Source organism: Mangifera indica, chromosome 19, assembly GCF_011075055.1.
Source record: "Mangifera indica cultivar Alphonso chromosome 19, CATAS_Mindica_2.1, whole genome shotgun sequence".
NCBI lineage: Eukaryota > Viridiplantae > Streptophyta > Magnoliopsida > Sapindales > Anacardiaceae > Mangifera > Mangifera indica.
Genome location: NC_058155.1, coordinates 7,312,233 through 7,327,429, shown reverse-complemented (window position 1 = coordinate 7,327,429; position 15,197 = coordinate 7,312,233). Strand labels below are relative to the sequence as shown.

Genomic DNA, 15,197 nt, shown 5'->3' with positions numbered 1-15,197 from the left:
CATTGCATACATCAAACTACCTACTGTATTTGAATAGGGTATTTTATTCATAAATTCAGATTCAACAGCAGACAGATTGATAGTAGATTTTAATCTAAAATGAGCACCCATAGGAACACTAACAAATTTAGATTCAGACATATTATATATGCTCAATACCTTTTTAATGTATCCTACTCGTGATAAAAACAAAGATCTCTTACTTCTATCTCTGTCAATATCCATACCCTAAATCTTTCATAACAAATTCAGTTTCCAGCATTTGTTCTAAATTTATCAAAACAGACATATCTTTGGAAGCTCGAAGCATATCATCAACATATAATAGTAAGTAAACATAACATCCAACATCAGATTTTAAATAATACACACAATGATCATAATTGCATCTCAAGAAACCAATAGACAGAACAAACTCATCAAACTTTTTGTACCATTGTCTAGGAGACTGCTTTAGCCCATACAGAGATTTGTGAAGCAAACAGACTTTGTTTTCAACTTCAGGTTCTACAAAGCTTTCAGGTTGCTCCATTAGAATCTGTTCTTCCAGATTTCCATGCAAGAATGTTGTTGTGACATCCATCTATTCCAGTTCCATATCAAAAAACACAACAGCTGATAATATGAGTTTCATTGAGGTATGTTTCACAACAGGGGAAAAAACTTCATGGTAATTTATCCCTTCTCTTTGTGAGAATCCTTTTGCCACCACCCTTGCTTTAAATCTTGGCTGTTCTACTCCTGGAATACCTGGTTTCCTCTTAAAAACCCACTTGCATCCAATTACTTTTTTCTTCAATGGTCTATCAACAAGTGTCCAGATGTTATTCATTTTCAGAGATTCTATTTTAGTTTCCATTGCTCTTAACCAATCTGAGCTATATTTACTTTCACAGGCTTGGGTGAAGTTCAGGGGTTCACTCATCTCAATCAAGTCTCCTATTTGGAAAGCATAAGAGATAAGATCAGCATGAGCATATCTTGAAGGTAGTCTTATTTCTCTTCTTGGTCTATCTCTAGCTAATTGATAGTTAGATAAGTTCTATTTTTCTAGGCTATGAGGACACTGAACTTGACCTGAGGTGAGAGTGATTCAAGTCTATGATTTCGTACTTTGAAGTATGAATTGAATCCAAACCCAAATCAGGTCCCTCACCAGACTCTATAGACTGAGATGCAGACTCAATACTACTATGGTGTCTAGACACAGGTGTCTCCACCTTAAACTGAACCTGCCCAAATTTTCCTTCTGAAGAGAAAAGATCTTTGTAGAATTTTAATTCATTAAAAGTAACATTCCTACTAACAACACACTTATGCTCTTCTAACAGTCATAGTTTATAGCCCTTAGTGCCTATGGGATAACCTAGAAAAACAACCTTTAAAGCTCTTGGGTTCAGCTTACCTTGACTAACATACACATAGGCAAGGCATCCAAAAGGTTTCAAGTGATGTAAAGAAGGTGGTCTGTTTGACCACATTTCAATTGAGGTCTTAAAACCTACAGCTGATGATGGTGACCTATTTATCAAATAGCAGGCAGTTGCAACAGCTTCAGCCCAAAACTTCTTGCCTAAGCCAGAATCAGCTAGAATACATCTAACCTTATTCAAGATGGTCCTATTCATTCTCTCAGCCAAACCATTTTGCTGTGGTGTTTCACTACATGTTCTATGCCTAAGTATGTCATGTTTCTTACAAAAATCAGAAAAATGTTTGTTGCAATATTCAAGGCCATTATTAGTTCTGAGCACTTTAATTTTCTTATTAGTTTGATTCTCAACTAGATTTTTCCAGTCTTTAAAGCACTCAAAAGCCTCATCTTTTTGTTTTAGAAAATAAACTCATACTCTTCTAGAGTAGTCATCAATGAGTGTTATAAAATAGTGTGAATGAGATAATGAATCAGGAACATGAGGGGAACCCCACAAGTCAGAATGCACATACTCAAGTATACCATTGGATCTACATGTGGTAGTAGAAAACTTTAATTTATGAGATTTACCAAGCACACAGTTTTCACAGAACTTTAAATCAGAAAGTTTGTTTTGATCAATAAGTTTTTGTTTACACAATTCATTCAAGCCTGCCATACTAATATGTCCAAGTCTTTTATGCCACAAGATTGTTTCATCAAAATTATCATGAGCAGAATGCATATTATCAGACACCACACTACCTTCTAATATATATAACCCATTTGATAGTTTTCTTTTCATTACAACTAAAACACTTTTCATGATTTTTAAAACACCTTTTTCATATTTATATGAAAAACCATTTAAATCAAGTGAACCAAGAGAAATCAGATTTTTTCTTAATTTAGGCACTAACCTAACATTTTCAAGAGTTTTTATAGAACCATCAAACATTTTGAATTTGACATTACCAATAGCAATCACATCACAGGAGTCATCATTGCCCATCAAGACTTTCCCTCTATTTATATATTTTAAAATCAGTAAGCCATTCTTTCCTAAGAGTCATATGAAAAGTACAACCAGAGTCCATTATCCACTCTTCATCTAACCCTACTTCAGAAAGAACTAATACTTCTGCACTTTCATACCCCTCAAGAAAATTTGTTAGTTCTAAGTTTTTAGTTTTATTAGAAAGAACCTTCTTTTTCTCTGGACAATTTCTTTTAAAGTGGCCCTCTTTATGACATAACCAGCAAGTTTTCTTAATTCCAGATTTTGATCTAGATAACTTCTTATTAGTTGTATTATTCTTTTTTTCTTGTCTGCCCCTAATCTGAAGACCCTCCCCAATAGATTTCTTCTCAAATTTTATTTTTAAATCTTTAGACCTTAGGGCTCCTAAAACTTCATCCAGTGACAAAGAATCTCTCCCATATTTTATAGCAGTTTTAACATCCTTAAAAGATTCAGGTAAAACATTCAAAATTATTATTGCCTGATTTTCATCCGATATTTTTTCATCAATACTATTCAGATCAATAACAATTCTGTGAAAATCATCAAGATTATCATCTAAAGACTTAGTATGGTCCATTTTAAATCCAAACACAACTGTTCTTTCAAATATATTTTATTTATCAATGATTTAGTCATATATAGGGATTCTAATTTTAACCATATTTTTGCAGCAGTATCAGCATCATCAATTTTCCGCAACACATTATCAGACAGATGCAAAATTAATAAACTATAAGTTATTTCCATTACCTCAGCTATTTCAGCATCAGTCATACCTTCTGGGAATTCAGATGGTTTTCCCAATGCCTTTGCACATTTTTGATGCACCAGTACCGCATACATCTTCTTTTTCCACATGTTGAAATCGCCCTTGCCATCAAATTTCTCAATATCGATTCTGGTTAGACCCATGTTTCTTTGCTAGCAATTTTCTTTATAATCTTTTGGCAAGAAGCAAGATTAGTAATATCAGAGAATATATATAAAGGCAAAGATTTAATGCCTTTATATAATGCCTACCATATAATGCCTCATAAGGTGTCATCTGAATAGTCGTCTAGTAGCTATTATTGTAAGCAAACTCCACTAAGGGTAACATTTCTACCCACGTAGCTTTATGATCCAAACAACAAGCTCTCAACATGTCTTCCAAAATCTGATTAACCCTCTCCGTTTGACCATCTGTTTGAAGATGATAGGCTGTACTAAATACCAAATTAGTACCTAAGGATCTTTGGAGACTCTTCCAGAAAGTTGATACAAATCTCGTATGACGATCAGATACTATAGTCTTGGGTACCCCATGTAATCTAATCATCTCCTAAATATATAATCTCCCTAGTTGATTTGTGGTAGTAGTATCTTTAATGGACAAGAAATAAGCTGACTTAGTCAATCTATCAACAATCACCCAGATAGCATTACATCCATTCTGAACTTTAAGGAGTCCACTAATGAAGTTCATAGAGATATGCTCCTATTTCCATTCTGGAATAGGCAGAGGCTGAAGTAACCCTGTAGGTCTCTGGTGTTCGGCCTTAATTTGCTGACAGGTGAGACATCTAGTAACAAACTCACCTATATCTTTTTTCATGCCTGACCACCAAAAATGTCATTTTAAGTCCTGATACATCTTTACACCCCCAGGGTGGGTAGTGTAAAGAGAACTATGAGCTTCTGTAAGAATTCTCTGTCTCAATTCAGTTATCTGGGGAACATATGCTCCATCTCTGAATTTGAGAATTCTATTTGATACCTGAAAATTTTCCTCAAGACCCTCTTGAACCTTATGAATTTTCTGTTGACACCACTTATCTCTTGTCTGAGCCTCTCGAATCTCATTTATGAGAGTAGGCTGAATCTCTAATCTGACAAAGGCTCCAATCACAAGCTCAATTTGCTCTCGGTCCATCTCTCTGAATTTCTCTCTGGATCGTCAATTGTGATATCATCACGTTTTTACTGAGGGCGTCTGCAACCACATTAGCCTTGCCTGGATGGTATTTAATATCACAGTCATAGTCTTTTACTAGCTCGAGCCATCGCCTCTGCCTCATATTTAATTCCTTCTGAGTGAAGAAATATTTGAGGCTCTTATGATCAGTATAAATATTACATTTTACCTCATATAAATAGTGTCTCCAAATTTTCAAAGCAAAAACCACCGCTGCTAACTCCAAATCATGAGTGGGGTATCGAGTTTCAAATTCTTTCAATTATCTTGAGGCATATGCTATCACCTTGCCTCGCTGCATCAACACTGCTTCTAAACCACCGTGTGAGGCATCCGTGTATAAATCATACTCAACTCCCTCCTCTGGAAGTGCTAACACAGGAGCAGTAGTCAATCTTCTTTTCAATTCTTGGAAACTTGTCTCACAGGCATCTGACCATTGAAATGGCATTGCTTTCTTTGTGAGGGTTGTAAGAGGTCTAGCTAATCTGGCAAATCCTTCCACAAACCTCCGATAATACCCTACCAAACCCAAGAAACTATGAACCTTTTTGACTGTCTTTGGTCTTTGCCATTCAACTATTGCCTCAATCTTACTGGGATCCATTGATATACCTTCTGTTGAAATCACATGCCCCAAAAAGGTAACTCTATCTAGCCAAAATTTATATTTTGAGAATTTGACATACAGTTGTTTCTCTCTCAATCTCTGGAGGGTAAACCTCAAGTGTTGTTCATGCTCATCTCGACTGCAAGAATATACTAAGATATCATTAATAAATACCACAATAAATTTATCCAAGCAGCCGTGAAATACCCTGTTCATCAAATCCATAAATACTGCAGGGGTATTTGTCAATCTGAATGACATCACTATAAACTCAAAATGGTTATACCTCGTTCGAAAAGCTGTCTTGGGTATATCCTTCTCTGTCACTCTCACCTGGAGATAACCAGATCTCAAATCTATCTTGGAGAAGACCACGGATCCCTTCAACTAATCAAATAAATCATCAATCCTAGGTAACGGGTACTTGTTCTTAACTGTGGCTTTATTTAGCTCTTTGTAATCAATGTACATTCTCATAGACCCGTCTTTCTTTTTCACAAATAGGATGGGAGCTCCCTAAGGGGAATGGCTCGGTCTGATAAAACCATGATCTAATAACTCTTGAAGCTGTTTTTTCAATTCTTGTAACTTGGTAGGGGCCATTCGATAGGGTGCTCTTGAAATAGAGGTTGTGCCAGGTGCCAACTCTATACTAAATCAATCTCTCTCTTGGGAGCTAATCTCGGTAGCTCACTTGGAAACACATCTGGAAACTCACGTACCACTAGTGTTTCCTCAATAGTTGGGCTTGACTCAACCTTGTTTACTATATAAGCCAAATATCTTGTACACCCCTTTTTCAATATTTTACTAGCTTTTAACATACTGATCATCAAACTCCGGATATGACCCTCACCGAACTCGAATTGATCTCCAGAGTTTAGGTTAAATCTCACTTTCTTCTTTTTACAATCAATCTCAGCTTCATATCTCCCCAAAAAGTCTATCTCTAAAATCATGTCAAAATTTGGCATTTTGAACACAATCAGGTCCACTAGTAACTGTCGACCTGAATCATAATACTCTATCCTAGTAGCATCATCTCACTAATGACTGACCCCCCATCAGGCAACTCAATCATAATCCTCTGGTCTATTCTAACAGGTTGCAACTTTAACCTCTCAAGCAAACTCTTGGCTATAAAACAATGAGTAGCCCCACAATCAATTAAAACATAAATAAGAGTATCAAGATAGAGAATCTGACCCATGACTGTTGATGGGTTAGCCTCTGCTGGGCCCTGGGTGATCGTATAAACTCTGGCTATGGCCCCTCCTATAGGCTGTTATTGCTCTACTCTCACTGGGGCAGCTGTACAGAAATGAGCTATATGTCCAGGCTGACGACATCTGAAACAAACTGTCTGACCTGTCAAACACTCTCCTCTATGATGCTTCCCACATTTCTAGCAAGTTGGTATCTCAGGTACTCTTTGTTTCTTTCCACTCTTCCAGTTCTTTTTCATGCCTCTGAACTGGAGAGGTCGTTTACCTTTTCTGTCTCGCTCTGGAGGAGGGCCTCTCTGTACTTAAGCTAAACCACTACTTACGGGGGGAGCTGGTATGGTAGAAAGAGGTGTAACCTTTTGCCCTGTGGTCTGACCAAACCTCCTCCTAACAAAAACCTCTGCCCTCAAAGCTCTATCAAGGGCCTCTGCATAAGTCCTGGGTGGTTGTGCCCCTGTCATAACATCTCGGGCTATCTCTGGATCTAACCCGTATACGAACTTTTGCATACGCCCCATTTCTATGCTAGCTATCTCGGGGGCATACTGGGACGATTAAACTTTGTAGAATATTCTTTCACTGAATATGTCCCCTACACTAGATTGATAAACTCTTGAGCCCTGATACAAGTAAAATCAGCGCCCTTGTACTCTGCATCAAATCGACGTCTGAACTCGGACCATGTCATCTCTGAGACATTGACCGTCTCTCTGACTATGTTCCACCAGATTCTTGCCCCTGACTTGAAAAGGTAGGTGGCATATCTCACTCTCTCCTGATCTGTTATATCAAACAGGGTCATTGCACTCTCTACTGATTCCAACCACTCTTCAGCTGCTATTGGGTCCTTTGCACCATTAAATTTTTGAGGTTGGTGCATACTAGGGAGGTTGAAAATAGGATGCAACTGAGTCCTCACTGGGGCTACGGTAGATGCTGAAGTAACCTCCCTCATATCATGTCCTTGAGTTAGTGGCGTATGCGTTGTCTTACTTCTTTGTGTAGGAGCACCTTTGTGCTCCCTCATCATCTCTCTGAAAATCTCTCGCATAATATGTGCACTGAGTGCCCCCTGGGATACCTGAGGGGCTGCTCTTTCACTCTGGCTCCTCTGAGAGGGATCTACTGGTGTTTGACTCATAGGTCTTGAAAATGAACACATTAGTTTCATAAAACTCAGCAGGTAGAAGTGAAAACTTAACTTACAGTGATCGGCTGCGAGGGTGGTCAGCGTGGCTGGAGGGTATTTCATCTCTGTGTTACTTTGATTACTCTATTTTGTTTTAGAAAACATCTTTTGGGTTCCAAAATCATGCTCTAATACCAACTTGTAACATCACTCCCTAGAAGTACTACCTATCGAAGGAGAAATGTTACGAATTAATATTTGGAGCATCTATTTTTTTTCTTTTTAAAAATACTTTAAAATAAACGCATCATTAAAAGTGTTTAGGAAGTATTCTAAAAAAACTGAAAATCTGGAAGCAAACAAAAGATGTATATACTCATATGAAAACTCATTTGAAAGTATCTGAAAACAGGAAGTAATCATATACAACTGTACCATAATCTCAAAAAGTCAAAAGTCGACAAGAACATACCACTGTATGCATATAATATAAACTAGAGATAACCTGCTCCAGCCGGATCTACTTACGCTGACCTGACCCTGCCTCACAGCTATCTCGATCACCTGTACCTACAATAAGGAAAGAAAAGGGAGTGAATGACAAGAACACTCAGTAAAGGGAAAGAATCAAGTAAACTATATTTTTTTTTCCAGTTCTAACTCACTTTTGAGACTCAACCTCACATCCTAACCTCTATAAGAGATTGAAAGGGTAATTTAGTTCACTCTTTACTATTTGGGTCATACTTTGTCCCATCTGGTGTCTATTTGATACTTTCAGGAAGCTAAATATAGGGATTTGGCACTTTTCTAAGCATGAGCTCTCTTTCTTTCTTTCACTACACCATTTCTGAATCTGAATTGAGCTCTACTGCGAGCGGACCCTACTGGGGGTCTATGTCCTACTACAGACGTGTCCTACTGCAGACGTACCCTACTGCGGGCGGTGTAGTGTAAAGTGCCCCTTCATAGTTTATAGCATGCATGCGAGTCTTATATCTTACTAATTTTACTTCCATCTAAATTTATTCATAACTCACCAGACATTACTCTTGGGACGACCCTTGAATCTTGAGTCCCAACCTTTTCTTGCTTTTCTTTCTTTTCTTTTTCTCTTTTTTTTCTTTCCTTTCATTTCCTTTCCTTTCCAAACGGTGAAATACTGTTCACAACCCTGTTTATTTGACAGGGTAGCCTTATTTTTCATACAATTTCACAATCCAAACGGTTCTTAATTCATACAAGCTATATATCGTTGAAAAGAGGATTCAAAAAGCTTTCTAACAAGCTATAATAGCACTCATAATTCATTCAATCAGGCAGTCAAAACAGCAGATAAAGTCAGTGGCAAAAATTGCCTCCTCTGTTATTTGATAAAACAGTCCTTGTGATTCATGCAATATTTAACAATCCAAATGATCCCCAATTCATACAACTTATATATCACTGAAAAGTTAATTCAAAGATCTTTCCAACAAGATATAATAGCACTCATAAATCCTTATATAAGACAGTCAAAACATGAGATGAAAGCAGTGGCAAAACTGTCTCCTTTGTTTATTTGGTAAGACAGTCCTTTTGGTTTATACAATATTTAACAGTCCAAATGATCTCTAATTCATACAAGCTATATATTGTTGGAAAAAGGATTCAAAGAGTTTTCCAACAAGATATAATAGCACTCATAATTTATCAAATAAGGCAGCCAAAACATGAGACGAACTCAGTGGCAAAAACTATAATTATTATGTAACTTTCTGTCATAAACAAAATCACATACATAGACATCCCAAATAACAAAACAATATTCCTCAACATCAAAATCATCATTTATAACATAGATCCAAGGAACCAAAAACCTAAAACATGTCACCTATCAAGGATGATATCCCTTCCTTGTTTCAAGTCAAATCTTTGCAAGTTGGTTTCCTCCTCTTTGTTTTGCTTCCTTTATCACCAAGATCACTTTAAATCAATACCAAAACACACTAACATATTCACATAGCATGCATATAAACATAGATAAAAGGAGAAAGAAGGAGATCTTTGGTTACCAAAGCTTCCAAGGTGCTTCTTTTTTTTTTTTTTTTTTTTTTTATCTTCCAATATCTCTTCAATTTCTTCCTTTGGCTTCAAGAAAGCAAAGAAAAGGCATGAAGTGGCTGCTGGAATATGGACGGAAAATGATGGAAAAGTATTCTCTTTCTCTTTATATATAAAGTCTTATCTCTTTCTCTTTTTCTCTGTCTTTTTCTTTTTTTTTTCTTTTTCTTTAGGTATATATATATATATATATAAACACATATATACATGTAAAACAAATATATGTACTTAAAATGAGAAATATCTCTAAATAGAGTCAAAAGACATAAATACCCCTAGAACATACCTGAGGGTATTACATTATAAGTCAATTGATAAAACTAAATTTTGGATTGCAAAAGAAGAGGGAGAATTTGGTTATGATGAATTAGAAAATATACTTAAAGAAGAATATCCAAAAGATAGTGAAAGTCATGCCCTCGTATTTCTAAAGGTTTGTTTGAATTAAAAAAGTCTATTAAATTAGTATGTATTTTAAATATATGTTAAATTATAACATTATTATATTTTATTAGGTGAGGAAAATGATGACATGATGGCACTTGAACACTGAGTTAATACTATTAATGACCATGATAATGATGATAATGAAAAGTCGTTGAATCTTAATTGAATTAATAATAAAATTTGTAATTAATTTTTATCCTTATCTATGTAATGGACTGCGAATTGTTTGATTAACATATATGATTGTTTTTTTGTTTTAATTAGTTTTTTATTTTATTAAACTAAAATTTATGTTTCAAAGAACAAATATATTTGATTGTTATTGATAATCATACATAGTTGCTTCTAATAATTTTTATATAATTTATGTTAAAAAATGTATTAAATATTTGATACTATTAAGAAAATATAATAATTTGAGAACTGATTGAACCGATAGGTTGAACCAATGAGGTAATTGGTTTGATCACCAATTTGATTTTAGAGACCTTGATTAAAATCATTACAACATCCATCATGACATTAACTATTGTATTATCCTAAAACTGTAAAACTCTTCTCAGTACTACAAATGTGAAAAAATGACTATAGAGGGGGGTAAGATACACTTAAACACTTAGCAATATGCCATACTTTCACAACTCAATATACAATTTTGGTATTCTTTTTTGCTTATCTTATGATTCGATATTATCAAGATAAATACAATGTTGTGGATGTAGTCTATTAATCATTCTCGACAAATCACATAAAAATTGTTTGTCTTATATCTATATTAGTATGTCTATTTATGTTTTTTCACCAAAGAAGTCTAGATTTGATGTATTTCTAGTTAGTGCACACTTCCACGCCAACACATTCATGCTTTTCTGGACGAAGGTAATGTAAGGTTTCTACATAACTTATAGATTTGACAAGTAAATAACTTTCACAAATATAAGTTTATTTGTAATACTACGATCTGAAAATGAGAATTTCAAATAAAATTAAAATAACTAATGCATGAAGCAACAACTAAATCATTTTTTAAAATGTTCAAGCTTTGAAAGTGATAATGCCTTATTACATAGGAAAAGAGAAATGGTATAATCATGCAGCAATAATCATCTCCCGTCGTCGAGCACCACTAGTGCGTGGTCTTTGAGGCTGTCATAACCCATAGTTATGCTACTGCCATCACCACAATTATGAACATTAGAGTTATCATGGAGCAAGTGCTCTGTCTCTTCTTGATTCAATTGGGCATTAACCCACGAATGTTTATGCATCTTTCTTAATCCGTCTAATTCCATTGCTACTTCTCTCATTGTAGGCCTCTCCTCCCCTTTCACGTTTAAGCATGTCTTTGCTAGTTGAGCCACTTCCTTGAGCTGCTCTTCATTCCCATCCTTCAAGATACGATTCTCAAAAATTTCAAACAAATAACCTTGTTTCAATGAAGTTAGAAAATACGTAACAAGGCTTTTCTGCCCCTCAAGCTTTTCAAACCAAAGTGCCTTTTTCCCTGTCAATAACTCCACAAGGACGACTCCAAAACTGTACACATCACTTTTCTCAGTCAATTGGCTAGTATGCAAGTATTCAGGGTCTAAGTATCCGAGTGTGCCCTGAACCACTGTGGACAATTGTGTTTCATCAGTTGGAACCAACTTTGAAGTTCCAAAATCAGACACTTTGGTTGTGAAATTGTGGTCTAAGAGTATATTGGTGGACTTGACATCTCTATGTATTATTGGGGTAGCGGTGGCTGAGTGCAAATAGGATAGGACCCCCGCAGTTTCTGTAGCTATTCTTAGACGAGTTTCCCAAGAAATGGTGGGCGTCTTGTCTTTATTGTGGATGTGCTCAAAGAGTGTACCATTGTTGACAAATTCGTAAACTAGTAGAGGGACTTCAGTCTCTAGACAACAACCCAAAAGCCTGACCACATTTCTGTGGTTAATTTGTGAGAGCACAAGTACCTCATTAACAAATTGCTCAGTTTGGTTTTTATCTATTATTTTGGACTTCTTTATGGCAACTGGACTACCATCAGATAGAAATCCTTTATATACTGTGCCAAAACCTCCCTGACCAATGATTCTACTCTCTTCATAGTTGTCGGAAGCCTTTTGAAGTTCCTCTGCTGTAAAGATTTTTGCTGTTTGATAAGATCCACCTCGTTTTGAAAGTTCCACTTCTAAAAGGATACCACCGTTTTGCCGAAAGAACTTCTCTTTAAGTTTCATGAGCTTTCTCTTCTTCAAAACCAAGTAGAGCCAAGCGCTACTCAAAAGCAGAACCACAAGGGATATGCCAACACCTACATTCAAAGCACTTGAAACTGTTAACATATATAGTTGAGATGATAGACGGGAAACAACTAGGATTGAAGTGGCTATAATTTTTCAACATATACTTGGCTTAATAATAGTTTCGTTTTCTTCTCACTTGTTCCAAATATTGGAAGGAATTAGTATTTTCTGAGAACATAACAGCGGTCAAGTTCATTTAGAAATTTTACCAAATGAGTTTTACTGTTCTAGTACTAAGGGACTACACTAGTTCATTGAGTACGGTAAATAAACTTACCCAGAGCAACCTTGATGAGTGGAAATTGATTGGTATCAGGGATGCAGCCATCTCCGTCTTTTCTTCCATCGCCGTGGAAGCCCTCGTCGCACTTGCATGTATAACTCCCTTCTGTGTTGATGCATGTATGTGTACAGTTGTTTGAATTCAAGCATTCATCGATATCTTCAAATCAATTGAAAGAAAGTGAGTCGCCTTTTTATTATATTATAAATACGCTGGAATACAATTGAAATAACAGAAAAGTACCTTGGCAACCATTGGAGAGGTACGGGTTCCCTTCGTAACCGTTGTTGCATCTGCAAAGATACCCTGTGTAATCCTCACGTTCATAATGCTCTGAGTTTTCCTTACAAGCGTAACATGATGTGTTGTTCGCTTCTTCACAGGTTTCATTGATAGGTATTGTCCAATCTAGCACCAGAGGAAATTGATTTTGTGTTAAATTGCGAAGGTTACCTCTGGAGAAAGTGAATTGGTTTTTCTTAGCAGCAAAGGCATACGTGCATGGATTAAACTCCCATACTGAAAGGTGATTGTTGAAGCTATATGCTGACACATTGATTTGTGTTAGGCCTTTAGGAATATCTATCTGGCAACATCCATTTCCAGTGCAGGATCCGCTGTACACAGAGGTTTCATTCTCACAAAAGGACATGCACCCAGTTATGTAAATTTGGTCACCAATAGAACCTTTGATGTAACCATAACTGTCGCAGCCAATGACTGTGAACTTGTTTTCGGTGTTGGAGACATTGAATTTGGAGATATATAAATACGACCAGGTAATGCTTTTCACGTAGTCGGGTTTGCCTTTTACATCGTAGCAGTCACTTGTTACATCAAACAGAACCTCCAAACTGCCGTTCGTGCCTATGCTTGAAACATCGATATTTGAGTGCCACAAGAATGGCTTGGGAGGATTGAAAAGGTAGCTGCAGTTGATGAAAAAATCTTCATTGAAGTAACAATCAGACGTTGTCCCAAATGGATATGGGATTTTGACGTCTCCACAGGTATCGTTACAGCCAGGTTTGGCTATAGCCGATACTGCTGTTGCTGCAGTAGCAACTATCAGTAGTATCTCCACCAGGGATATGAGTTGGGAAGGAGTTGAGTGCAAAGCCATAGCTGCTGTAATGAATTATATTTCTCTTGTGCAGATCAATATGCAGCTGGCTACTGCTTTTGTAATAATAACTACTCTACCCACCAACTGGACTAACTCAAGCATGGCGCTTCCGAAGTTAACCAGAATCAACAAATTAAGCATTAAAATATTTTTTTTTTTCAAATATAAAATATTGATAAGTCCAATCTTAGATTGAAGGTGGAATAAAACGGATAAAAGCTATGACAAGTTCAAGCCGGCCTTTGCCATGTCTAAAATTGAAGCTGGGACCATTCATGTAATTGGAATGTACATCTGGAGAAGATTCCATGTAATTGATAAGTTGGACTTTGAATGATATAGTAAAACAAGAGAAATTTCCTTCACATGAGAAATTATCTCACGAATTGAAATTCTCCAAGTCTTGCAGATTTATTCAAAGAAAATAAAAAATTTACAAAATTACGTGAGATGATTTAATCTTCCCTTTAAAATAAAGTTAAAATACACACTATGATCAGTATATTTTAATCAGATTATTAAATATTAGACCATAAGATCTGACATCATTTATATAATTCAATATTATATATTCCATAATAAGATTTGATTAGTAAGATTTTTTACGTGTTTTAAATTGTTTTGATATATAATTATTTAAAGCCATTTATAATATGTTATATGTTTTGATAATAACAAACAGGGGTAATTTGAGAAAAAAAAATTGATTACACTAAAAATAATAAAGGAAGTAAAAATAATAAACGATTTCAAATTAATTTAGACTGTTAAATTAACCTGAACATGGCTTAAATTAAGTTAGAATCGAGAAATTTTGATATAATTCTAATTTATATCAAATTAAAATTTTTAATTTAAAATTAGAACTGATATAATACAAGTCCCATCCAATAATACATATTCCAGATCTTCTAGCTTAAATATCCAAACTCAAGGGTCCCATTGTAGTGTGTGCATAAATTACTTTAAGACACGGCATCCAAATTCCCACCATATGTGAATCTCACGACAATATATCACTGTTAAACATAAAATCAAAATGGTGAAAAGGAAACGGTTCATTAATATGGGCATGGACTTTACTATTAGGCCGAATGACTATGTCTTATTCAAGGTTTGGTAAAATCAGAAATCCCTACTTGCAAAGTTTGAAAAGGTTAATTTTTCATCTTTTTATTAAATTGTTTTTATTAATAATTTTTTATAAAATAATATTGGCACTCTATAATACACCACAATTATAATATTTGAAAAATGATATAAATATCTTTCATTGTTAAAATCAATTATTGACTTTGATATATTAATGAATTTTTTTTAATTCAAATTTAACATATAGAAATCTTTCATTTCATCAAGTGTTAGGTGGGAAATGGTCATTTGGCCTTACTATAATTCCACTCGCATGTTGAAAAGTATTTCTTACTTGTTTTAGGTTAGTCAACTTGTTTATTGTATATCAATAAGTATTAAATAATCTGGGTGGCATAGTTACAAAAAATACAAATAATAAAATTTTGAATAAATATTAAAATAATATATAATTAAATATTAATATTTTTATAAATATTTATTTATATAATAAAA

The 15,197-nt window shown here is 35.1% G+C and overlaps 1 protein-coding gene across 1 annotated transcript; it reads right to left on the bottom strand.

Moving 5' to 3' along the window:
* Window positions 1–10,899: 10,899 nt before the first annotated feature.
* Window positions 10,900–13,744, bottom strand: LOC123203105 (putative wall-associated receptor kinase-like 16). The gene is made up of 3 exons (XM_044619283.1): window positions 12,728–13,744; window positions 12,479–12,643; window positions 10,900–12,209 (listed from the first exon to the last, which is right to left on the bottom strand). The coding sequence occupies exons 1-3, from the start codon at window positions 13,605–13,607 to the stop codon at window positions 11,011–11,013; spliced, it is 2,244 nt and encodes a 747-aa protein (XP_044475218.1). The 5' UTR covers window positions 13,608–13,744; the 3' UTR covers window positions 10,900–11,010.
* Between the last annotated feature and the right edge of the window lie 1,453 nt (window positions 13,745–15,197).

Bases quoted from the DNA above. Each gene is read 5' to 3' on its own strand.
- LOC123203105 (XM_044619283.1), bottom strand. From the start codon at position 13,607: ATGGCTTTGCACTCAACTCCTTCCCAACTCATATCCCTGGTGGAGATA. The intron at 12,644-12,727 runs GTACTTTTCTGT...ATTGATTTGAAG, and splicing joins CCTCTCCAATGGTTGCCAAG to ATATCGATGAATGCTTGAAT. The intron at 12,210-12,478 runs GTAAGTTTATTT...CTTTGAATGTAG, and splicing joins ACTCATCAAGGTTGCTCTGG to GTGTTGGCATATCCCTTGTG.